The sequence below is a fragment of the Dermochelys coriacea genome, chromosome 1, assembly GCF_009764565.3.
Source record: "Dermochelys coriacea isolate rDerCor1 chromosome 1, rDerCor1.pri.v4, whole genome shotgun sequence".
NCBI classification, from domain to species: Eukaryota; Metazoa; Chordata; order Testudines; family Dermochelyidae; genus Dermochelys; species Dermochelys coriacea.
In genome coordinates, this window is record NC_050068.2 from 165,545,348 (window position 1) to 165,572,131 (window position 26,784).

Below are 26,784 nucleotides of genomic sequence, written 5' to 3' on the forward strand. Positions count from 1 at the left end.
TGGATCTCTTGTGTGGACTGGTCCAGATCCACTTCCTGGACACTACAGTGCTAATAAGCGATGGTCACATAAACACCACCCTATATCGGAAACCTACTGACCGCTATTCCTACCTACATGCCTCTAGCTTTCATCCAGATCATACCACTCGATCCATTGTCTACAGCCAAGCGCTACGATATAACCGCATTTGCTCCAACCCCTCAGACAGAGACAAACACCTACAAGATCTCTATCATGCACTCCTACAACTACAATACCCACCTGCTGAAGTGAAGAAACAGATTGACAGAGCCAGAAGAGTACCCAGAAGTCACCTACTACAGGACAGGCCCAACAAAGAAAACAACAGAACGCCACTAGCCATCACCTTCAGCCCCCAACTAAAACCTCTCCAACGCATCATCAAGGATCTACAACCTATCCTGAAGGACGAGCCATCGCTCTCTCAGATCTTGGGAGACAGACCAGTCCTTGCTTACAGACAGCCCCCCAATCTGAAGCAAATACTCACCAGCAACCACACACCACACAACAGAACCACTAACCCAGGAACCTATCCTTGCAACAAAGCCCGTTGCCAACTCTGTCCACACATCTATTCAGGGGATACCATCATAGAGCCTAATCACATCAGCCACACTATCAGAGGCTCGTTCACCTGCGCATCTACCAATGTGATATATGCCATCATGTGCCAGCAATGCCCCTCTGCCATGTACATTGGCCAAACTGGACAGTCTCTACGCAAAAGAATGAATGGACACAAATCAGACGTCAAGAATTATAACATTCAAAAACCAGTTGGAGAACACTTCAATCTCTCTGGTCACTCGATCACAGACCTAAGAGTGGCTATCCTTCAACAAAAAAGCTTCAAAAACAGACTCCAACGAGAGACTGCTGAATTGGAATTAATTTGCAAACTGGATACAATTAACTTAGGCTTGAATAGAGACTGGGAATGGATGAGTCATTACACAAAGTAAAACTATTTCCCCATGGTATTTCTCCCTCCCACCCCACCCCCCACTGTTCCTCTGATATTCTTGTTAACTGCTGGAATTAGCCTACCTGCTTGTCACCATGAAAGGTTTTCCTCCTTCCCCCCCCTGCTGTTGGTGATGACTTATCTTAAGTGATCACTCTCCTTACAGTGTGTATGATAAACCCATTGTTTCATGTTCTCTGTGTGTGTGTGTATATAAATCTCTCCTCTGTTTTTTCCACCAAATGCATCCGATGAAGTGAGCTGTAGCTCACGAAAGCTTATGCTCTAATAAATTTGTTAGTCTCAAGGTGCCACAAGTACTCCTTTTCTTTTAGCTAAAAGACTGTATATATTTTAAGATTAAAACAAGTGGTGGTTTACCTAAATTGCTGAAGCTGCTAATCCTTGTAAATAACAGAAAGGCCAGCTTGGCTGCATTGGCTCAGCAGTGGAGACACATTAAGAATGTAATCACAGGCTGGCACTCCCAAAGGGTGAAATTTACCCCAGTTCCTAGGCCCACACAAGACCTATGCACTTCTTAAGCCCTGTGTCAAAGCCAATGTTTTCAGAAATGACTTCTAACTGGGTGCGGGGCAGGGCTAAAATCATCTCGGGCATGATGCTCAGAAGTGCTGAGCACCTACAGCTCTTCTTGGAAATGTAGGTGCTCAGTACCTCTGAAAATCTGCACCTAGGCGACTGATGTGGGCGTCCAGAATTAGTGGGCACTTTTAAAAATGTCAGCTTTAACATAGTGCTTAACCGATGCCTGAGTAGGGCCTCTTCATGGGGGTGAATTTCACCCAGTATGCTCCAGGACCTGGAGAGCTTACCCCAAAGTACAGATGGGAGTGGTGGAAAAGAGGATAGTGTAGGTGTGAGTGGAGAAAACCCATGACAGAGGAACAAGAGAGCAGCAAAGGAAAAGGAGGTCCGAGTTGAAAACAACTCACAGTTAACAGCATCTGTCTTGCCCCCCTTTGTCAACAACTGCAGCAGATGCTGAGGCACTCAGGGGAAAGATTAGCTGAATTAAAAACTATTTTGAATAATGTATTTTATAAAATGGCACATTTTAGTAGCAGAAATTTTATAGAATTGTGCACTGATCTAGTGGTGAGGTGATGAGGGCTTATAGTTGTGACGTCACGTGAGCTTTTCTTGGAGATACTATAATTAGGTGGGGTTTGAGCCATCCTAAGACAATTGTTAACTTAAAGTTGAAAGTGTCTCATCTCATCCAAAACACCTTAAAAGAATATTATCTATTTTCCACATTGTATACCGCTAAAGCTTTTTTGAATTAAAATATTTTTTTGAAAATATACTTTGTTTACTTAGAAAAAAACTTTAAGGTGTCATTAAGGTTGTTGCCACCCAAAAGAGAGTATTAGCACCATCTGTTTTACTGAAGAACTGAACAATATACCTTTGAGTAAATGTTTGCTCTGCCGCTTCAAATCCTGAATAAAACTGCTAAATATTTTATAAAAACAAACAGAAAGGGAGGACCGCAAGAGCACCAGAGCTGCAACTCGGGGGTTTCTGGTAACATTATGACAGAGTTTGAATGGAGAATGAAGGTAAGCATAAACCACAGGATGCCACTTTAGCTTTGTTTTTCAAAGTTCCTTTTTTTTTTTTAAATACATAGATCTAACATTTTAATTTCTTATTACCCTACATATTTCCCCTTCTTTTTCCACCCCAAACCTTTCCTTTTTCCTCCTCTTTTCTTATTCCACCTTGTCCCTTCTTATTTTGCCCCACCAACCATTTTTCAAAATGTTACCAGGCTGTCCTCTATGGAAATTAATCCGTATCTCCATCCTAAAATTAAATTTCACTTAAGTAGCTGTTGACATTGCCCTCTTCGTGACCAAATATTTATTTTTATGGGATTATCTAAGGATGACATGACTGGCACAGAAATAAAAAAATATTAGTGCTTTTGGTTTTTATTAGTTACTTTTAAATATAAATCCCCCCATTTTGGACAGAAATGTAACTTAATTTTTGTTTTCGCTACAATCATAATGCAACATCACGTCTTCTATATATCTCACCCTTGGTTTGGTTCCCTATGTTTTATATTGACAGTATATTGAACCAATTCTTTCTGTAAAATGGGAGAGGAAAAGCAATAGCTCTCTTAGCAGAAGTGAGAGCAATTGAGAGGGAGTGTCAATGTAAGAGAAATAGAAATATATCCCTACAAGTGGTATGATCAAAAATAGTAAATGCCTAGAACTAGAAAATTAAAAATTACCTAAGCACAAATGTCTTAAAAAAAAAAAAAAAAAAAGACCGAAGCCACATAGTTATAGTCTATATACAAACAGTACTATATTTCATTTGACAATCATTGTCCAGAGCTATAAACCTTGCTCACTTCACTTTACACCAGTAGTCCCCCTGACGTCTGTGACTGTACAAGGTAAGTATCATTTGGCTACATCTCTACTAAATATTAAGTTACTAAGGAGATCAGCATGAATTATGTCACTTATCCAATGCACCAAACTCTCACAATTTCCACCTTCTTTAAGACTGAAGAAATAGGAAGCTCTTTCTTATTTTTTTTTTATTGTTTCAATGAAGGGATAATTTTTTCCCCCTACACCGCATCCCAGTATGTATAATAAACCCTTTGGGCCTACTCCTGCAGTCCTTAGACTGTCATAACTTCTACTGACTAAGCCACAGAACCTTCAAACAAAAATATGCTTAACTTTAAGCACTAGAAGTGAGTGAGATTTACTGACATGACTGGAGTTAACCACAAGCCTAAGTGTTTGCAGGGTTGGGGACTTAAAAGGAGTTTTGACTACCTCAGCACTACAAAATCTGGCTCTTAATCATCACTCAAAAGCCAGAACACTGGAAGAAGGTTACAATTATTTAAGTCAAAATCTTGGCACGTCAAACAGTCATGTGTAACTTGGCACATCAAACAAACAGTCTCTACTTGTGTAAAAAGTTGTTTCATTGAAGCCAATGGCGCTATGGCAATTTACACCCATTGAGGATCTCCGTTACAGTCCTGTACCCACTGAAGTCAATAGGACTTCAATCAACCTCAGTTGGAGCAAGGTTGGGATCCACCTGGAACAGAGGAATAAAAATACTGTCATTTTGCTTGAGGTATTCCTGAAGCAAATATATATATATGGATAACCGAGTCAGCATGGGGAGGGGAAACAGAGAAGCAAAGAGTGAGTTGACTCTTATTTATAGACAAGTCCATGATCTATATTTCTACATTCTAAAATATTGTGGCCATAGTAGGAATTCACAAAGCCTCCCTTTGAAGTAATTTTGTGTTCTGAACACCATGCAGGCATGATAATTTAACCTTTTCAACCTTAATAAATTTCAAAGAAACAGGTTTGCCATTAAAGAGATTAAAATTTGTGCCAAAATGGCAAAAGGCTCTCCTAGATGTATTTCTTGGAGTAATCCATTGCTTTTAATTGTATTTTAGTCCTGCTGATGTACTGTGGAGGGAACTATAAGGGCATGTATTGTGTATATGACAATGTGTATATAGCCATGTGTTCTTTACACGTGTTAAAATTCTTAATAGAATACTTTAATAATAAACTTTATCAGAGCACTTCTATCAAGTACACATAACCCATTTTTTAGGATTAACTGTAGAAGAAGGAATGTTGAAAGAGGTATTCCTAATTGATTCACCAATGAATGAATGAACCAAACAGTCCTTCGCAGACTTTTCAAGATTATAAAATCATACCTTTTAGCACAGGTTTCTAAAGTTGGGTGCAATAGCTCAAGTTTTTAATGTGATATGGTGGTTATTTTTAAGCAATGAGCACTTATGGCCTTGCAGTGTTATATTCTAGGAACTGTGTAGTTCTGCCACAGTCTGCTTTTATAAAATGCCTAGGACACATGCTGTAAAAATGTTTCTTTGTTTTCTGAGTGGATGTGGATTATTTTAAAAAATTAACATTCCATTAATTATCACCACCACCACCACAGTGTCCAGGAGCCCCAGTCATAGGCCAGCACCCCATAGTGTTTGGTGCTGTACAAATATAGAACAAAAAAGTGATCCCTGTCCCAAAGAGTTTACAGTCTCAGTATAAGACCATAGATAAACACATTGATACAGACCAATAGGGGAGTACAAGGAAACAATGAGACGATATTAGTCAACATGATCAGAAGCGGTATCTGAATCTAGAACATGTCCTGAAATTGTAACAATGTTTTAAGGGAACATCTTCACCTGTATTCCTTCATAACAGACAATAATACATTTTTTGCCATCAGATCTTGTATGTTTCTTGATCCTAGACATATGCTGATGACTCACTGGCATTTTTGTTCTCTCCTCTGTAGAGCTCCCAACCCTAGCAGCTCAAAAATAATCTTTGGGTGATAACCCAGCACTGGAAATTTCAGATGCTGCCCTTGCACCCCTCCACCCCCTCAAAAAAAAAAAAAAGTAGAGCATAAGGGGAAAGAGAAGATGTATTGGAACAGAAATAGATCATCCATTTTAATAGGTTGCTCAGTAATTTTTATATTCCTTAAAGCAGTGGTTCTCAAACTTTTTTTCCCCCCACAGACTACTTGAAATTTGCTGAGGGTCTCAGCGGACCACTCAATGATCTTTCCAAATGTTGTTTGTACCATTAGCTAACTATTGTAAAGTGCTTTGGATAAAAGAGCTATATATAAAAAAAACCAAACAAAAAAAAAAAACACTTAATAATAAACATTTTTTGTTATATAAAAAAAGTACAACTCATATTTTAATATCAGTAGTCTTACCTTTCTAATGCGATGGATGTGCCCTCTCTCCCCCACCACAGCAGCCCCCAAGCTGGGACTGGGAAGGAGGAGGGTCTTTCCCCTGCCACAGCAGCCAGAGAGGCTGGGAAGGAGAGCTGTCTCTCCCACAGCCACAGCCCTAGAGCTGGAGAAAGTTGCTATTTTCTTTCTCTGGCTGCTGTAGAGATTCAAAATTTCCCCCTCCCCCTCTTCTCACCCCACTGCCCCCTCCCACCTACCCTCATTCCCCTCAAGGCCACCAACTCACCTTACATGTGTGTCTTCTCCAGGGTCCAGGCACCTAATTAGTGGAGCCACGCCTGCACAGCTCCACTAATTAAGTGGGTGGCCCTTCAGTCTCTCATGTGCAGCCTCCCAGGTGCATATTTTAGAGGGAACTATCCATGGACCACCTGAATGGAGCTGGTTGAGAACCTCTGCCTTAAAGTAACAGTTGGTGTATGTATGAATGCAGTGTGTATACGAACAGGTTGTATGAACAGAGCCTGAACAAAAGTTATCTGCAGACAAAAGTGAAGCCCTTACTTATGAGTCAGAAGTCTTTTTTTTTTTTTTTTTTGGCCAAGGGTGGCATGCTACGATATACTCGTGTATAGTGTATAACTCTGGGGGGGAAAATCATTGTTTGGAAGAATCTAATTTGTGCTGCTAATGTTGTTTAACTTAATTATCCTGTAAAGAAGAGAAATGTAAGTATTCTACATTTATCGTGCAAAATTATTATTCCAGACTCACATTCCTTCAGACTGCTCTGATTCATGCTGGCGTAACCTGTAGTCCCATGTTCTTGATCAGGGGTTCTCAAACTGGGGGTTGGGACCCCTCGGTGGTCACAAGTTTATTACATGGGGGGGAGTCGTGAGTGGTCAGCCTCCACCCTAAACCCCACTTTACATCCAGCATTTATAATGGTATTAAATATATTAAAAAGTGTTTTTAATTTATAAGGGAGGTCACACTTAGAGGCTTGCTAAGTGAAAGGGATCATCAATACAAAAGTTTGAGAACTACTGTTCTTGATGAAACCAAGACAAAACCCTGGTTTCAGAATAATTCTGGGAAACAAAGAAATCAAGTCACTCTAATTATGTGTTTCCCATGTTTGACCGGTTCTAAGAACACAACTGGGTATAACTGACTTATTATTAGAATAACATCTTACATTTGTAATCATTTTCATTTTTATAATGGCTTCTATGCAGAAAGATCTGAAAGTGTTTTACAGACATTAACAAACTGATATGCATACTATGCAAAGAGATCACTGCAAGCAGCACTGATATGGTTAATCTCTGGGATTGAATGTGGTGACTGACTGACACCAAGCAGTAACTATATACAATAGTCCATGACAGGAAGTAAACAGTATATCCAACTGAGCTGCAGGGGGAATGTTAGTAACAACAGCAGCATCACCAGTGGTGGACACCTAACTGGGAGGTGGGAGAAGGACTTCGAGATGGGGGAATTCCAGGGTGGGGGGAATCCTCAAAAGATAGGAAAGGGGGTTGACGATCCAGGGATATGGGAAATACAAGGAGAGAGAAGACTAAAGGGACAGAGAATTTGGGAGGAAAGGGAAGTCAGAGTGGAGTTTATAGTGGTTCTCAACCAGGAGTACTGCATTTCCCTGGGGGTATGCAGAGGTCTTCCAGGGGGTACATCAACTCATCTAGATATTTGCCTAGTTTTACAACAGGCTACTCAAAAAGCACAAGCAAAGTCAGTACAAACTAAAATTTCATACAGACCATGACTTGTTTATACTACTCTATATGAAAATGTACTTACTGAAATGGAAGTACAATATTCAGATTCCAGTTGATGTATTATATAATTATATGGTAAAAATGAAAGTAAGCAACTTTTCAGTTATAGTGGGCAGTGGACAATTTTGTATTTTTATGTCTGACTTTGTAAGCAAGTAGTTTTTAAGTGAGTGAAACTTGGGGTACACAAGACAAATCAGATTCCTTAAAGGAGTATAGTAGTCTGGAAAGATTAAGAGCTACTGGTTTAGGAGACCACAAAGAAGAGGGATAATGAAGATGGAGAACCAAAGGTTGTGGGAGAGGAGTCCCAGAAAAACAACAGTATAAAAGAGGGAAATCCCAGGAGGGAGAGAGACTAGTAAAGATGCAGCTATGTACAATAAATTGGGATAGGGAAAACAGGAGTAGAAGTGCCTACATCCTTCAGGTTTCTTTAGAGGCTCACATACTACAGTGATGAGGAAAAAGAAAAGGAGTACTTGTGGCACCTTAGAGACTAACAAATTTATTAGAGCATAAGCTTTCGTGAGCTACAGCTCACTTCATCGGATGCTCACAAAAGCTTATGCTCTAATAAATTTGTTAGTCTCTAAGGTGCCACAAGTACTCCTTTTCTTTTTGCGAATACAGACTAACACGGCTGCTACTCTGAAACCTGTCATACAGTGATGAGGGTTATTAAAACAGATAGATATTTACAGGTCAGTGAAGTAGTAATGACAGATGCAATATTCCCCCCCCCCCCTTCTCGCATGGTTGTACTTATGAGGAGATGTTTCAACTCCCTGATTTAGGGCCCAATTCTGCTGCCCTTACTCTTGCTGAGTTGTCCAATTGAAATTAGCAGGATTCCTTGAGGAATAAGGAAGTACTCAGTATCAACTCTGCCTTTAGGGATTAAGATTAAAGCAGCCTGTACAAGATGTCTCTCTGATGAAACACATTTTTGTGATAACCTTTCCTGCAAGGATGGCCCGGCACATCTCACTGAAGAAGAATGAAGCAAACAGACACCCACTGGATTCCACTGATTTTTTGCTGTCGTGGTTGAGGGATTAGCCAATACTCAGAAAGCAGGATCTTTAGGGGAATTTCCCTTGTGTTCTCAGAGGCTTGCAGGGAACGTTTTCTAAAACGTCCTGCAATTGCTTACACTGGTGGGAGGTGAGCCCTGGCAGGGCCAGCCCACTGGTGTTTTAACATCATGGGAGAGCTGCGAGCACACGTTGGGCTCCTGATGGAATCATAGAATGGCAGGCTTGGAAGGGACCTCCGGAGGTTTAATCTCGGCCCCACCCCCTGCTCCAAGCAGGGCCAATCCCCAATTTTTGCCCCCGATCCCTAAGCGGCCCCCTCAGGGATTGAACTCACGAGCCAGGGTTCAGCTGGCCAATGCTCAAACCACTGAGCTACCCCTCCCCCCCGTCAGTGGAATAGGCACTGAAGGCCTAACGTTGCAGTGGGGGCCTAATTCCCTGCCTCCCCCCGGGCCTAGGCCGATGTGCTTGTGGGGGGCTTGGGCGAGCAGCCGGGGCATGGGGCCGGGTGTCCAAGGGGGCGTAGGGAGGGCAGGGGGACCGCCTGGGGCTTCTTCAGCCAGCGCTGGGCGGCTCGGGGCCCGGCGCTGCCCGGGCTGCAGTTTCCAGAGGACCGAGCAGGGCGGCGGACGCGGGCGGCTTCCGGGAGAGCGCCGGCCGGGCCTGCCCGCCGCGTGTAGCCGCCGCGCGCAGCCTGGAGGCGGCCGCGATGGGCGCCCCTAAGCGAAAGAGCCCCGCGCCGGGCCCGGCGGAGGCCAAGCGAGCCCGCGGCGCGGAGGGGGAATTCACGGGCACCCACTTCAAATCTCTGCTGCGGGAGCCCGAGACCGCGATCCAGGGTGAGCCGGGGCGGGAGCGGGGCTGGGGCGGGGGCTGGCACGTGCTTGCCCAGGGGGAGCCTGCTCCCGTCGCCGCTGCCGGGGGCGTTGCCACCCCCCCGTGCTGCCGCCGCCGCCGCCGCCTTTGAACTGGCACTGGCTGGGCCCCAGCGTGGGGCGCCCCCATGCTGCTCTTTGAGTTGTCCCCGGCCATCGCCCCCTCCTGCGGCTGCCTTTGCGCTCTTCAAAGTGTGCTCAGGTTCTGCTTGGGAGCATCTCCCCACTGCATTTTCCACCGAATGCATCCGATGAAGTGAGCTGTAGCTCACGAAGGGTTACGCTCAAATAAATGTGTTAGTCTCTAAGGTGCCACAAGTCCTCCTTTTCTTTTTGCGGATACAGACTAACACGGCTGCTACTCTGAAACAGGTCCTGCTGCGCTCGCCCCTTGCCCTGCTCCCGGGCATCGCTACTGTGTCCGTCTAGCTTAGCTGTGCTGTGCTGTGCTGTGCTGTGCTGTGCTCTGCTCTGCTGTGCTGTGCTCCCCGGGCTGCTCCAAGCGCCTTACTGTTCCCTTCATGTCACTTTTATGCATTATGGCCCATCCCTGCGGGGAGGGGAGATTGAGACCCACACCTAGGAGCTTGTTTAGTGCAGGTGCCCCAGTGATACATGAATTATTGTTGCATTTGTACTGTGGGTTGCTTGCTGTTACTGTTCACAAAGATTTTGTATTTTCTCTCTCTCTATATATTACTTTTTCACTAGGCGGTCTTGGGTGTAATTGGGTGCCTTATGTGTATTTTCTTTAGTATACAAGTATTCCTGTTTCTTATGCAAAAAAAGAAAAGGGGGGGGGGCACCTTTATTACTCTCTAAAACTATTTTGCAGTTTTTGCATGTTTAAAGAGCTTGAAATAATATGAAGTAATTCAGTGTTTAGGGTAGAAATATTCTTGGATAAATTCTGTCCTTTGTGGGGATTTATTCAGTGAAGTGTAGTTGGTTTTGCATTGTGTGTTTATAACTTTCCCATTCTATATTAGTGGATGTATCTTTGGATTGGCAATAATATGCCTAGCTCTCAGGTGAATATACAGCAAGAAAGAAAACGTTAACAAATAGATGATATTGGTCTAAGTTTCTTCCCACACTGAATGTCACATACTCCATATCAGGCACTTCTCCCATGAACCCTCGCAAATTATAATCCAATGTGCAGAGTTTGTGAAGCTGGAATAAAGGTTATATCTGTCATTTGAAAAGCATGCTTTTGATTACAGATGTAAATGCTTATTTTCTTTCAGGTTTAGAAAACTTCATCTCCACAGCTAAGACATTACCATCTACTGAACTATATGATGTAGTAGAGGGATATATAAAAATTTCTGTGGAGTGTGCTGAAATATTCAGACTTTTGGATGGTGAAAGAAGGCCTGAAAGTGAAGTAAGTTGTCCACATGCATTGCATTTGTAATGGACAGCAGAGTGTGCATTGAATAGAACATTTAATAATTGTAGTATAAACACAGAATAAAAGCATTTATTAGGAGATCTGAGGAGCAGAAAAATCGGTTGTTAAATTGGCAGTGGCGTTATAACTTTGTCATAAAACGTAAAGACGTCCTGCAAAGCCTCTTACATGTGCTAAACCTAATGTATTCTGAATAGTCCCATTGAAGTCAAGCTCTGTAGTATTGGGGCCTTTGAATTTTGTTAAGGAAAGCTTTTATAAAACTCAAGACCAATAGAAATGTTTATACACACTTGCGCACACACAAATCTAATAAAAGCATTTGTTTTTAGATAAATAAGCTTTCCTTTGTAGAGTTTGATATCCAGCTATTGTAGCATTAAGAACCAGAAGGTAAAACTTATTGTCTGCGCTGAGAGAAATGCAAAACGTAAACAAGTATGTAAATAGTGACCAATAAACTGGATTTATAGAACTCTCTTACCGCTAATTATCTGAGGCATTATTAGTAATTTAGGTAAAGAAGTGTTTGTTTACAACTGATTAAAGTTGATAGAGCCCCTTTTAACTTTCAATAAACAATCACTTTAATAAAGTATTCTCTCTGTCTACATAACAGCAAAACTATGTATACATCGTATCTTGCTTTGTCAGCTGCTTGCTGTGTAGATATTCTTCCACTTACTAATAAAACACAGAGTTTGAAATTTGTAAGGCCCTGATGCAGCAGTAGAGTTGTGTGTGTGTGTGTGTATGTAGGGTTTTACTGTGAGGAGCTCAGTGCAGTATTGGGCTTAGGTATAGTTTTTGAACTCTCAAAAAGAAAAGGAGTACTTGTGGCACCTTAGAGACTAACAAATTTATTAGAGCATAAGCTTTCGTGAGCTACAGCTCACTTCATCGGATGCATTTGGTGGAAAAAACAGAGGAGAGATTTATATACACACACACACAGAGAACATGAAACAATGGGTTTATCATACACACTGTAAGGAGAGTGATCTGGTGCTGCTGGTGATGGCTTATCTTAAGTGATCACTCTCCTTACAGTGTGTATGATAAACCCATTGTTTCATGTTCTCTGTGTGTGTGTGTATATAAATCTCTCCTCTGTTTTTTCCACCAAATGCATCCGATGAAGTGAGCTGTAGCTCACGAAAGCTTATGCTCTAATAAATTTGTTAGTCTCTAAGGTGCCACAAGTACTCCTTTTCTTTTTGCGAATACAGACTAACATGGCTGCTACTCTGAAACCTTTTTGAACTCTGTATATAATGGCATTACAGTAGTACCTCAGAGTTACGAAAACCTTGGGAGTCGAGGTCGTTCGTAACGGAACAAAACGTTATGGTTGTTCTTTCAAAAGTTTACAACTGACCATTGACTTAATATAGCTTTGAAACTTTACTGTGTAGAAGAAAAATGCTGCTTTTAACCATCTTAATTTAAATGAAACAAGCCCAGAAACCGTTTCCTTTCCTTGTCAAATCTTTTTTTTAAACTTTCCCTTTAGTTTTTAGTAGTTTACGTTTAACATAGTACTGTGTTATATGGTATTTGCCTTTTTTTTGGTCTCTGCTGCCTGATTGTGTACTTCTGATTTCAAATGAGGTGTGTGGTTGACTAGTGAGTTTGTAACTCTGGTGTTTGTAACTCTGAGGTTCTACTGTATATTTGAATATTATTTTCCATTCTGTCCATGTGTGCATCCTAGCATCTTGTTTCCTTTTATTGAATGCTGCTGCACTGTGAGCAGGTGTTTTAATTGTGCTGTCCATATTGAGGCGTAGGTCTTAATCTTTACTGGTTACAACTACTTTAGAATACAGTAAGTGTGTGAATAGTTCCAATGATTCTTTCTGATGTACTTTGTCTTGCCGTTGTCAACACTGAATTTCATGACTTTTGAAGCTGGAAACAAGGAGAAGAGTTGTACCATGTGACTAGCCACCTCTCTGCTGCTCAGTAGTGATCCATAGACCATAGTATGGGAAGCCTCTGTCCAAGCACATTATTTCAGTATTAACCATCTGGAAGAGAATCAGTGTGTTACCTTGAGTTTCATATTTGGAAGCATTTCCTCTTGTTGCACAGTTACTCATTATTTATGATGTTTACTGTTCTAATTTTCTATATATTTTATTTTATATTTATTTATATATTCTATTATATTTGCTTGTATAGGGATATTTGAGGAAAGTAATGGTAACAATATTTTAAAATATCTCTGAACTTTGCAGATGCTGTTAATTTTTCAAGCTTTGGAAGCCATCTTGTTGAGAACAGCAAGTGACCTGTCCCATTTTTCTGTTGTGGGGATGAACATAGTAAAGAAGTTGATTAATAGCTACATGAGATTAATCTATGCTGCTTTGTATTCTGAAAGTCACAGGTAAGTCTACTGCATACCAGAATGCGAACCTGTGCTGGTTGCTCTGACACAGTCGCAATATGCTGCCTTGGGCCACCATCCTGCAAAAAGACCTAAGCATGTGCTGAACTGTTTGCAATATGCAGAGTCCCACTGACTTTAGGAGGACTGCTCACAGTGTATAAACTTAGGCACATACATATAAATGTTCGCAGGAATGCTGCAGGGAGTAGAGCTGCACTTGACTTTAGCTAAGTCTGTAATTTTCCATTCTCTTCCTCTGCTTGCTTTGTTTACCCTAACTACGTCATTTGTGGTATGAAACTGCTTTAGGTGCCAGGGAGGCACAGAGAGAGGTTTCCTTTTCTATTGCTCACCGAAGCTGAGCAGAATACTGTAACTCCTCGCTTAATGTTGTAGTTATGTTCCTGAAAAATCTGACTTTAAGAAAAACGATGTTAAGCGAATCCAATTTCCCCATAAGAATTAATGTAAATGGGGGAGGGGCGGTTTAGGTTCCAGGGAAATTATTTTCACCAGACAAAAGACAGACACACACACACACACACACACACACACACACACACAAAGTTTTAAACAAACAATTTAATACTGTATGCAGCAATGACGATTGTGAAGCTTGGTTGAGGTGGTAAAGTCAGTGTGTGGAAGAGGGTGGGATATTTCCCAGGGAATGCCTTACTGCTAAATGATGAACTAGAACAGCTGAGCCCTCGAGGGTTAATACATTGTTAATGTAGCTTCACACTCTGCAAGGCAGCACAAATGGAGGGAGGGGAGCCAGCATGGCAGACAGAGACGCACACCCTGTTTGTGTGAGAGAGAGATGCACATTGCCCCTTTAAGTACGCTAACTCCACTCTAAGTACACTGCCTTTTTAAGTAGATCAGCAAGTTGAGACAGCCCCTGCTGCCAGCATGCTCCCTCCATCCTGAGCCCTGTCGTGTCCGTCCCCCCTTTCCCCCGCTCTATGGAAGAGGGGGTAAGCGAGGGGCAGGAACAGGGGGGAGTGGAAGACTCTGACATTAGCTCCCCTCTTCCCCCGCCCCTGCATAGCAAGCAGGAGGCTCCTGGGAGCAGCACAGGGCAGTGGGGGGAGGGACAGCTGAACTGCCCGGCAATTGGTAGCCTGCTGGGTGGCTGCCACACAGGGAACTTAGGGGAGCGGGGAGCTAATAGGGGGGCTGTTGGTCCACTCTGGTTCTAAGCCCCCAACCGGCTGTTCTTTCTGAAAGCAGTGGACAAAGCAGGCAGCTGCCAGACAACGTTAGAAGGGAGCATTGCACAACTTTAAAGGAGTATGTTCCCTAATTGATCAACAACATAACAATGAAAAACGTTAACTGGGACGACTTTAAGTGTGGAGTTACTGTATCATGGTGATGGCAAGAAATGTTGAGTTTGATTGTTGCTTCTTTTTCCTAGTCCTTTCACAAAATATCGTCACATTTGTAATATAATTTCTCCGTTAGCCCAACTTTTCTTCGACATCTTTTCCTGTCTCTTAAATGTGACAACTAATTTTTTTGATGGAATTTATTTCTTAATTTATTTATAACATAAGTCCAAAGGAGATACTTCAACAACCATTTTTTCTGCCTTGTCCCTCCATGGCAGTTGAGGTTTGGAGGGTGGTTCTTGCTTTACATCCCAGTATGTCATTTGGATGAGGGAAGGTGCTTATTGGTTCAGGGACCCTGTCTCTGGCATTCAGAGCTCTTCGTCAGCTCTGTGTAAGCGTGAAAGCTTGTCTCTCTCACCAACATAAGTTGATCCAATAAAAGATATTACCTCACCCACCTTGTCTCTCTAATATCCTGGGATCAACATGGCTCCAATAACAGTACGAACGAAATAATGTACCCTCATAGTAATGACCCCAAAATACAGCTATTGGAGAAATCCTTCCAGAGCTTGCCTAAGGGAAACTGCTCTGTTGAATTTCAGATAGGGTGTTTTGACTTTTAATAGCTACATTGGCCAAATGGAAAGGCCCAGGGGTTTGGCAGTCACAAAACAATTATTTTCATGTGCCCGTTGCACCAACAGGGCATAGAATTTAATGATTAGAATAATTTGCTGAGAACGTATGTTGTCCAGCTGAAGCATAAAGAGGTCATGTTGTTGTGGCATATGGAGGCAGGATCTCTGCTTCGTATGCATCTCCTCAAGATTTTTTATGCATGATAACGTTTCAATATTGGAACTTTAGGGCTTGATCCTGCAGCCATTAATAATGGCATGTCTTCGCACATCAGTAAGGTCTGCAGAATCGGGCCCTTATGGCCCCAGTTTTGAAGTTAACAGCAAAATCCCATTGACATCAGTGGATGCAGGGATTGGAGCCTTCATTTCTTGCGCTCTCCCCCTTGTTCTGGAAAATCAACATCCAGCCTCCCAGTATATTTGTGTGTGTGTAAGCTGAGTAGATAGGAACAATGTAGATGTAAATTCCCTTGTGCCTACTCCCTCTACATCAGTACCTCTGACTTTTTTCTTTCGTTACTCAGATAGACTTCCACTCTAGTGCGTGAGTAAGGACTGAATATAAAATTTAAATGAAAACTGAGTAAGGACCTCAGGGTTTGATCCAGTGACAGGAACACAGCTCTTTTTCTGGTTCCAGAGTAGCAGCCGTGTTAGTCTGTATTCGCAAAAAGAAAAGGAGTACCGGTGGCACCTTAGAGACTAACAAATTTATTAGAGCATAAGCTTTCGTGAGCTACAGCTCACTGCATTCTTTAACAAAGAAAATAATAATACAAACAATTTTATAGGAATGAATTAAGGCCACGATCTTATAAACAGTTACGTTGGTGCTTAACGTTCCTGCCAGGGGTAGTTCCAGTGGCATTGCTCCCCATACTAAAGTTAAGCACATACATAAGAATTTGCAGGCTCAGGGCCTTGATCTGAGAGAAACACACATTTTAAAACAGTCAATATGAAAATAAGATTGGCCAGAATTCTGTGTGAATTAGGGAAAAGTCACATGCATTTTTCCTAAATTAATAACTCTGGTTGCTTTATAAAGATGCTGGATCTTGCATTCCTTATTGAGCCGTAGCTCCCATATACTGCGAGAGCTTTGCATGCAACAGGAATACAGGATCAGGTTCAATGTGGTTAGAGCTTAGCTTTCCTGACTGCTTGCTTATTCACGTTGGGACAGAATCAGAGTGCTGCTCTGTGCCTGCAACTCCCACTGACTTTTGTGGAAGTTGTGGCTGGATGATTTGAGAGGTATAAATCTCACATTATAACGTCCGTGTAACCATCATTCCTTCAATAACATTAATTTCCCCCCTATTTATTCACATAGGATGGCTCGAGTATGCCTCACCTTGCTGTCGGCCATGGTGGCACAGGGGCCAGACTCTGCAAGGGATGTCTATAGCCATTTTGATTTTAATAATAAATTCCTGCCTGGATTAGTGAAGAAAAGAGATAAAAAGGTAAAGTGAGCAAAGTTACTGCAGGGTTCAGATGATATGGCATGGAGGTATCTTCGGTTTACTTTTGCTAATTTTTTAAAATAAACGTGCTAATGCGACTCCACTGTCTTTTCATGCACTACTGCTTCTCCACCTCTTCCTTCCCCTTTTCTGTCTGATTGTTTATAATAGGTACTAGCCCTGATCTCTGAAGAGTTTCCCATTCACTTAAATGGGAAACATCCAGAGGTCATGGATGTTTCTAAGTGTCTGTCATTATGGGAGATCTTGTATAACATAGTCCTGGCACATGGGAGTTGCTCATTTCATTTCTATGCCTGCTTGATCTCTGCTACCCTGATGAAGTGGAGCACCTAAAGTTTATAATGCCATGGGGAAAACAGGTTGAGTTTTGTTGTCATAGTATTGGGTGGCCTAGTTTGTCATGAAACTGCATCATGGCTTATTATGTGGTTTGGTGGCCATAGGCAAGATCTTTTAAGGCTAGAATGGAATGAAGGCAAAGGCAATGTTTTAATGCTTTTAATTTATGTTTCAGAGGGATGGAAATTGTCCAGTTCTAAAATCAACAGGTTAAATCCTGGCCTGTAGAAGTCAATAGGAGTTTTGCCATCAATTTCAGTGGGGCTAGGATTTCACCCAATATTTATGAAAAAACTACACTCTGCTTTGGAAATTGTAACTAATGGTTTTAGGGGAAAATAGGTTTTTTTTTAATGTTAAATTATCTGGAGTGTCTAGTCTGGTGTTCCCTGGTTTTGCTGCCTTTGTGAACTCTCACATCTTAATTGAAGGACTCGGGTGTTAAATCTTTATCCAGGATATTAATTTAACAATGTGTTCATTAGTCATGGGAGTAAATTAGATATTATTAACCAAAGCAGAGTTTCAGACATGCCTGAAAATTCCTCCTCGTCTCAGTTGTTCAGATTTCACTCTATTGTGATGTCATCATTTCACTGGTTCTCTAGTTGTAAGAGTGTCTCAGTGTAGATCAGACCTGAATTTCTAATGTAAAAATCAAGCAGAAAACCAACAAACTCCCAAAATCTTTCATGTCCCCACTGCTATTTCTTTTCTTTCCCCCTTTTTGTAAATCACTTTTAAAGGGAAGGTTTTTTCACATTGTACTCCAGTAATTATATTTTATTTGGGGATTTTTATATATAGTTTAAATGACGTACACTAACACAGTGGCTCTCAACCTTTCCAGACTACTGTACCCCTCTCGAGTCTGATTTGTCTTGTGTACCCCCAAGTTTCACCTCACTTAAAAGCTTACGAAATCAGACATCAAAATACAAAAACGTCACAACACAATGTTACAGAAAAATTGCTTACTTTCTCATTTTTTACCATTTAATTATAAAATAAATCAATTGGAATATAAATATTGTACTTGTATTTCAGTGTACAGTATACAGAGCAGTATAAACAAGTCATTGTCTATGAAATTTTAGTTTGTACTGACTTCATTAGTGCTTTTTATTTAGCCTGCTGTAAAATTATGCGAATATCTAGATGAGTTGATGTACCCCCTGAAAGATCTCTGAGTACCCCCAGGGGTACACATACCCCTGGTTGAGAAACACTGCACTAACGGGCTAGGGATTTCATTTTCCAAGTGGAAGTTAAATAATTAATCTTTAAAAATAATCATAATTTACAGTCAGATCCTGTGGCCTTTATGGAGACAGAACTCCTGTCAGTTTCAGTAGCATTGCCAATACAAATTGGTCCTGAGCAACAACATCCTATTAGTCTGGTCCTTGGGTTGTCTTATGAGACAGCCAGTTGTCTTGAATAGCGCAACAATCTGTGGTGCTTTGGTGATATGCACAAATGGGGATTAGGGTCTGACCACCAAACCACTTATCATTTGTGACCTAGCCCAGGTATTCAAAATTGAAAAATTAGTGAATCAACCAGCCTTCCTAACTAGATGCTAAGATATGAAAGGTTAATAGACTGTGATTGACAAACTCATGTAGTTTTTCAGATTAATATACTGCGGATGTGTTTACATAAAACATGTTGCATATTTTATGATAACTAACTGCTGCCATAATAATTTTGCAATTGTGTACAAGTTATATGCTAAAAGTGTCTTTTAATTTTTTTTTAGGGGAGACCAGATGTCCGTATGGCATATATTCAGTTTGCTCTCTCCTTTTTAATTGCTGGTGACAACACTATCCTAGTACAAGTGCTAGAGTTAAAAGGTACTTCACACTTACTGCTTTTGTTAAAGGAGTATCTTTTAAAGATAATGTTTAAAAATATGAACCAATTACATAGCATTGACAAGACAAAGGAAATTCATTTTTAAAAATTAACTTTAAATAAGCTTATGCTTTTCAAAACACTTGGCTGTACTGGCTGAAAATAATGGTGATGGTATTTCTTATGCTGACTGCAAAGAGACTGCAGGATAAATTGGAAGGCCTAGATGACCCAATTAACGATAAATAAACTTATACTACCTTCAGAACCACAAAGATCAGAAGACAGGAGACTTTATGGCTTTAAAAGTCGTTCATAATGTAATTACATTGGATGTGCTGCCTTCTTTTAAAGATAAATATTTGGCAAGATCTGGTTTTTGAACACAGTGAAATTAATTCCTGTGTAGACAGCCTGTGCAAGGTCCATGTAAGCCCTTTGAATGAATTGTTCTTGGGTTAAATGGCCACTGTCTCTGGCCGCTGTACCCCTTAATCTCTTCATTTGGCTTCTGCAGGGAAGTGCCATCAGAGGGAGTTTGTACAACTCCCATATGTTGAGGAAGAGGTGGTTATACTAGCCCCACATAGAATAGCTCACAGAACTGCAATAGAAAAGAAATCAGGGTTTTTAGCTAATTTAGGGTCTACCTCTGAAAAGACTTATCTACACACTTGACTTAACGTACTAAAAACTGGATCCAATGCTCATTGAATGGGAATATTCCTGTTGATTTCAGTGGGCCTTGGATCAGATCCTATAATTAATCCCATTGACTTCAATGATTGTAGGTCCTTCAGGGCTGGGGCTGTCATTAACTATATATTTACACAGAGCCTAGCACAGTGGGGCTCTGACCTGGTTGAGGTCTCTAGGCGCTAGCTCAATATAAATATTAAATAATAATAACTAAGCTAACTGGCTAATAATTCTTACAATAAGTATTTCATAAAAGGCAATGTCACAGCAGTTTGTTTATCACTGTATTATCTATTCACCATGCATGCTAATACTGGTATTTTTGTTCATCTTTAAAAACAACACAGAGATGTTGACATGTGACATGACATTGTAGACAAACAAGAACAAATTCCCTGAAATTAATTTCATATTCAAATGCTGCTTGTCTTCAGATCACGACTCTAACATTTGAAATATGTTCTTAGATTTCATTCCAGATATTCTTAGGACTGGATTAAAGGAAGATAAAGTTTCTGCTATCAATCTTCTGCTTTCCACGCTGGGAACAAAGGTCTGGTATGCCCTTGAAATGGCTTTGTCACTTGCTTTCTGTTTCTCTTGCTACTGAAGACAGCTTTGCAATGCAATCCCAAAGAATATACACCTATTTATTACTCTGGCATTGTGCTGCAAAGGATCATCAGCATTTCTGTTGCTGAGCTTGTTCATCGGGGGTTTATATGTTGGCCATAAAATTGTCTCAGGGCTAAAGCTTGTAATGTGATATTTTTTAAGTAGAATTTTAAATGAAGTAACCAAGCTGCTGAATTTAAAAGCTAATTATGCTTGTATGTTACGTTTCTCACACATTCCATCTCATTCACCTCCTGGAGAAGTGGGGTGGCAATCCGCAATAAGTTATTACTTTTACTTCAAAAATCTACCTTTTGAACACACTGCCTCACTTCCAGAAGGAATAGAGATTTTATGTTGCTTTCATATTGGGAGCTGTTGGGGCAAATGGGGTGCAGAGAATTGTCCTTGTCTGGTGGGTGAAGCATCTTTACCATAGGTTTCCAATTAAAGACATAGTCTTGATAGGGTTCTATAGCATCCCTCATCCTGACCTCCTGACTAGAGATAACTATTGAGGTCTGAATCTGATTGCAGTTGACACTGGGAGTCTCCTGATTGGGCTGCTATGGAAGCCTGATAACAGAAGTAATTGAGAATTGCTGTAGAATCAGTTGTCTTCAGCTGCTTTGGCCACATCTCCTTGTGTATTAGCAGTTTCCACATTTTGAGCTCTGTTGCCCCTTCTGTCCCTTTTCCATATGGAAGAAATCTAACAGGAAAGGGTAACTGACAATATATGTGAAAACTGTGCTTTTGCTTACATTAAATTAAACTTTAAAAAAACTAGCATCATGATTGCAAAATCAGGACCTTAGAAATCAGGGAGTTCCAGAAATGAATTTTTCTCCTGCGTTGTTAGCTTGTCTGTGTTGCATATCTTCTTCTGGTATGTATGATGGTTGTGTTAATAACATCATACACGAGGTTTACAATTTAACAAGGAAAACAGGAATAAAAAAATGAAGCTATAAACAAGCCTCAGCTATCCAAATCTTGCTTAACCAAAACTCTTAGTTCTCCAAAAGTCACATAGGTCCCCTGAAGGTCTGATTTGAAGCTCAGGTTCTGTAGAGCTGCAGAAGAGTCTGATTCTGCAAAGCTTATGTCTTAGCCTTGAACAAACCAGTCTCCATTGCTAACATCTGCTTGGTGCATTCATTGGATTACTCTGGTAACAACTCTTGCCAGCTTCCCCCAGTGGATTTTGTCAGGTCCTGTAATCAGAGTAGAGCTTCCAACATACACAAACTCCATGTATAGCTAACACTCCCTCCTCTTCACATTCCACAGCTAGCAAGCTCTGCCAGTTTTTCTAACAGCTTTCCAGTTCCTTGTCTGGAGCTAATGGGGTTTTGGCATTCCAGAGGTGCAGGCAGCTCCTTAATATGCTCTGTGCTTAAAGTAGATTGAAACAGGAGAGGCTGCTCATGGTACACTAGCCAAGAAGGAAGAGGAGCAGTGGGAGAGGGCTGCTTCCCCAAGCCAAGGAGAAAAGGGGAAACACTTTTGCTCTAGTAGAGGAGAGGGAGCTGTGCAAAAGCAATACGAGTGCAAGGTGTGATGGAGATGATTATTTTCCATTTTGTTGTAATTTGCAATACACGAAAGACTTTCTTTTTATTGTTTTCAGGTGGTTCAAAATAAAAGTATCAGTAAGACGCAGAAGGTGCGCTTTTTTACTGTGGAAGTGTTAAGTCACATTGCTTCTCTTTACCGTTGGAATGGGATTACCGATGTCAGGACTGAGGCTGTCAAGGTCTGGTAATTTCTTTTGTGAGATGTTTCTCCTAACTCCCTTTCCTGTACCTCTTTCCTCACTCTCCTTGCTTGAATCTGTGTGGCTTACAAACAGGAGAAATAGACAGGTGAGGCTAGGGCTCCCTCTATTTATGATCCCAAGAAGAGGAGAGAGAGCCATGCTTTAAATAAACCAACAAACGACTTCCCTGGGCTGGACTACTAGTGCTTCAGTCGTACGATGAGTGGCAGTAGGGCTGCCCCTTTTTTCTGATTGCCTGAAAGGTGTGGAGGGACCTCTACCATCATGCTGCTTTGAGGGGGCTCTCTTTTCTGTCTCCCAATTTCTGGAGCTCCAGAGCAGAAGTGCTGCCTTTGAGGTATGTTGATACTTCAGCATTCTTCTCTGCTTGGCTGTCGGGAAGAATTTCCTCCCTGCATTAGGGCAAGATGAAGTAGGAGAGAGCAAAGGCTAGAATGTGCAGTGCCTCTCTCAATACCCTTTCCATGTACCCAGTTTCCATACATCAGACTGGGCTGACTCTGAAATAATGCCCCGGAATAAAGAGAAGTCTCATCTCTCGGACTGATTCTGCTCTTGCTTCCCTCAGCAAAAGAAGTTATGCTTGTATAAAACTGTCTTTCAGAAGAATGACTCAACTCATTAAACCTAATACCTGCTAGCACTGCATTGCTGCTGCGTACGTCACTTGTTTTTACTCTGCATAACAAGAATTGCACGTGTTGTTATCTTTTAGTTCCACTTTTGTGTAATGGAAATATCTGAGATGTAGGGTATCTAAATTGTCTTAGTGCCTATGGGAATCTTCTGGAATGGAATGAAAGACTCCCATTGCTTTTGATGGGCTTTGTATCAGGTCTTTATATCAGTATCCATAGATTTTAAAAGACCACTCTCTCCATGAAAAGTTCTACCATTAATGGGCTGTCGCTTTGTCAGCTCCTATCCTGGTACCTACTGTAATTAAGTTGAGGTTATAAGAAGCCTGTAAACTCCTGGCAAGGACCTGTTTCCATTAAGTGTCTAGTACAGAGCCATGCACACATATGACTCTACGTGCGTTTCACGCTGTTGCTATGTGGATCAAACTGCTGCTTTGTCAGCAGGTTTTGTGATTTCCCAACAATAACTTGACAATGAATTTTGCATTTGCAGAAGTCTTAAACTCTGCCATATCTAAAGAGTTAAAGTAATCAGTCACTGACCTGGTCTGGTCTCTCATTTTTTTTTATTTTTTTTTTTTTTTTTTGCTGTATCTGTAATGGAATTCATGGTTTTTTTTCATCCCTGAAGAGTTAGCATGTACAGGATATTGGTAGCTATCCATCTTTCATGTGCTGTATTAAAATTGTTCTTGGTGTGGCCAACATCTTGACCCAGAATTGATCCAAGGAACATGTTGTTTGTTTTGTATGCTTCATGCTGTTAGCGTCTGTGATTTCTATGACCGCTTTCTTGCACTGATTCTTAGTAGTAAGACTGAAAGTAGACATTTCAAATTAATTTTGAAATCTTAATTTTTATGGTGCCGGCACATTGTTTGGTCATAATCCCTTTATAAAAGTGAGATACTTGCATCTCTATTTAGCTTCATTTTTCTCTTTGTTCATCTAGCCTGGTTCTTTTTACTATCCCTATTTCTTGCCAGAAAGCCCAAGAAGTGCCCTGTAATTAATAAAAACACTCCCAAGGTATGCAATTTGAGTCCTATGAATAGAAGGAATCCTATATTATTGAATGTGTTTAATACACAGGTTAAAACTTGCCTTGTTATCTTAACCAAAAACCAAAGTGAGTGAAGTAAGAGTTGTCTGTGTATAAATCAAGCTGTATAAAATACAGATAAAAGTGAATTTGTTGTAAGATTTTTCTTTCATTAAACTAACAATTAAAATGTTTGTTTTTTACAATTCTCGTGTACTTTGTAGATTACTCTAGATCCTGAGGAGGCAGGAAAGGTCATGGTAAGAGAACTGGTTCATAACTTCTTAATGGACCTGTGTTGTTCTCTGAAACATGGCATTAATTTCTATGACCGAAGCCTTGGCACGTCTGGCAGGTGAATTACCAGTGCTTCTTGTCTATATATATTGGGGGTGGGTATTGGGTTTCCAATCTGTATTTCATAGATTTTTAAGGCCAGAAGGGTACCATTCTAGTCATCTGGTCTGACCACATGATAACACAGGCCATAGATTTTCAGTAATTTCTGGATTGAGCTCAATAACTGGGTGGAACTAAGTCATGTGTTTTAGAATGACATCCAATTTCAATTAAAAGATTTCAAGTAATGGAGAATCCACCACATCCCTTAGGAATCTGTTCCAATAATTACCCTCCCTGTTTAAAAATGTTTTCCGTTTGAATTTTTTAAGCTTCAATTTCCAGCCATTGGATCTCATTATACTTTTGTCTGCTAAATTAGAGATCCCTCTAGGATCAGGTATGTATAGACTGTGATTTATAGACTGCATGGGTTCTTATAGACTCTGATTAAGTTACCTCTTAACCATCAGGTATTTGAGAAGCTAAATAGATTAAGTACCTTTTAAGTCTTTCATTGTAAGGTGTTTTTTCCAAACTTCAGATCATTTATGTTATCATAAAGTAACAAAGATGAAATTGCTAATGTAGACCTTACCATGCCGAAGTATCTATTTTAACTTGCTGCTTATAGAACTACATATACATATCCTTGTCCCCCTAAATGTAATGTGAGTTTTGATGTTGACTTCAGTGGCACCGGAATTTGGTTCATAACACCTGACCAGGTTTTTCATTTGTCTCACAGTCACTGTTGGCTTACTGGCTAAAATACTTATGCATCCAGTTTATGAACAACAGGGAAAATAATCTAAGCTTTTATGTTTCCATGGAGGGAGGCGGGTACAGTGATGTAGTGCTTCATTGTTAGACAAACCAGTGGCTGAAGTCCATTTATAATTCTTATATTCACGCAAATTGTTTTCTTGCTTTGGAGGAGCAAAATTTGAAGAGCTATTCCCTTGGCATTTACAACATTCTCACTTGTCTCAGGGTCATTTAGAAGAAGCCATCTGTAATGCCACAACTGAACAGATTTTAAAATGAAAACCAGATTTTAAAAGAATCTATCTTCATAAGGGGGGGTTACAGAAAAATATTTTCCAGTTTAATATAATGCTATAATTCTATGTTTTCAAGTTTGTGAAATTTGGTTAGAATATTTTTTGGAATGTTTCAGTGAGGGTTCTGTTTTAGCTACAGTACATTATGTAAGAGACCGTCAGCTATATTCTATTCTTAGTTACACCAATATAAATCCAGAGTGACTCTATTAATGTCAGTGGAGTCACTTTGGATTTACACCAGCAAAAATGAGAGGAGAGCAGAATTTGACCTCTTGCATTTTAACATTATTAATACTGGAGTTACCGAACTAGTGGAGTACTTAAAAATATTAAAATTGTGACCCCCCACCCCCCCAATTTGTCTTTATAGAGGAGGAAATTTGGTGCTTCTGCGCTTTCTGCTGAATTTAAAAACTGCTACAGAGGATGAGATGGTTGCTGAACTTATGGTGAATATTCTTAAAGTGTGCCCAGATTTACTGAATAAATACTTTAAGGAAACCCAATATTCCTTCATTCCCAGACTGAAGTCCACCTGGTTAGACAATATCAAATTGCTAAAAAAGGTAAGAGAGAGATGGAAAAATGCGTGCTTTCTGTATATGGAAAAGCCCGGTTTTGAGGCTTTTTTTTTAAAAAGATGAACATTTTTTTGTTTAAACAAGTACTATTATTTTGTATGATTGTGGAATACAAATGACAGAAAATTCAAACACTCATGGCCTACCGAAAGCCACTTAACAAGGAAATTCAATGCTATATTGAATAATTTGCCCTTAACTCCACCTCTTACAGCTGGGTCTTGCAGCACATTCTAAGTACTGTACTGTTAGTACGGTGCAAAATTTACCACTCTTGGGGTGCCATGCAATACATGGGCCCAGTCAGTTATATTGTGGAAATAATTTTTTGTGTGTGACTTCAAATTGAAGATCTTGGCCTGAGCTGGTGTAAATTGAGAATGCTCTGTTGACTTCAGTAAAGCTAAACTGATTTGCACCAGCTGAGGATCTAGCCTCTGATTTGAAAGAAACAGTAATTTGGTGTCAGAGGAGAATGTGCCTAAGCTGAGGCTCTAGTGGATGAAGATGTAGTGTGTTCCCAGCTGTGTACACACACTGTTTAGTGATGTTCCCTCACCAAAAAGGCAGCAAGGCACTTACTTTAAATTAATTTATTTTAAAAATCAAACCATATCCAAAGGTCCAGCTACAAAGAAGGTAAACTTTTTTGTGGTTTAAATGATCTAAACAGGAAGGACATAAGGGTTCTGAAATACCTTCAGTAATTGATGTTATGTTAGGAAAGAAGAGGCAGGATGTTGTAAAATAAATGTTGAAGATGGTAAAGAAAAAAGTAGCATCCTGTTTTCTGTGAACGCTGAGTAAAATGAACTGTGGCTGGGAGCCATGGCAGCTTTGAGAAGTGTAGATGTAAAGTGAGTGATAAGGTCATTTGGTAAAGGGTCATTTGGTAAAAGGCCATTCTGGGAGTAGAAAGAGGTATAAACATTTAGCTAAATTGGGAAAGAAGGAGTTGGCATTACAGTCTGTGAGAAGAATCCCAGTGAGGATTTTGATTTTCAAGACACAACAAGAAATGGCTAGA

At 40.5% G+C, this 26,784-nt stretch overlaps 1 protein-coding gene across 2 annotated transcripts in view; it reads left to right on the forward strand.

Moving 5' to 3' along the window:
• The first annotated feature begins 9,234 nt into the window (after window positions 1-9,234).
• URB1 (URB1 ribosome biogenesis homolog) overlaps window positions 9,235-26,784 on the forward strand; it is a 70,504-nt gene continuing 52,954 nt past the window's right edge. For both annotated transcript variants that reach the window (XR_006279198.1, XM_038413470.2), the window contains exons 1-9: window positions 9,235-9,466; window positions 10,753-10,892; window positions 13,160-13,311; window positions 16,635-16,767; window positions 18,893-18,989; window positions 20,157-20,242; window positions 21,938-22,063; window positions 23,995-24,125; window positions 25,547-25,742. Coding sequence is in view for 1 of the 2 variants with exons in the window: in XM_038413470.2 (XP_038269398.1) it covers window positions 9,337-9,466; window positions 10,753-10,892; window positions 13,160-13,311; window positions 16,635-16,767; window positions 18,893-18,989; window positions 20,157-20,242; window positions 21,938-22,063; window positions 23,995-24,125; window positions 25,547-25,742 (1,191 nt within the window). In the remaining variant the exon portion in view is untranslated. The remainder of the gene's footprint in view (window positions 9,467-10,752; window positions 10,893-13,159; window positions 13,312-16,634; window positions 16,768-18,892; window positions 18,990-20,156; window positions 20,243-21,937; window positions 22,064-23,994; window positions 24,126-25,546; window positions 25,743-26,784) is intronic.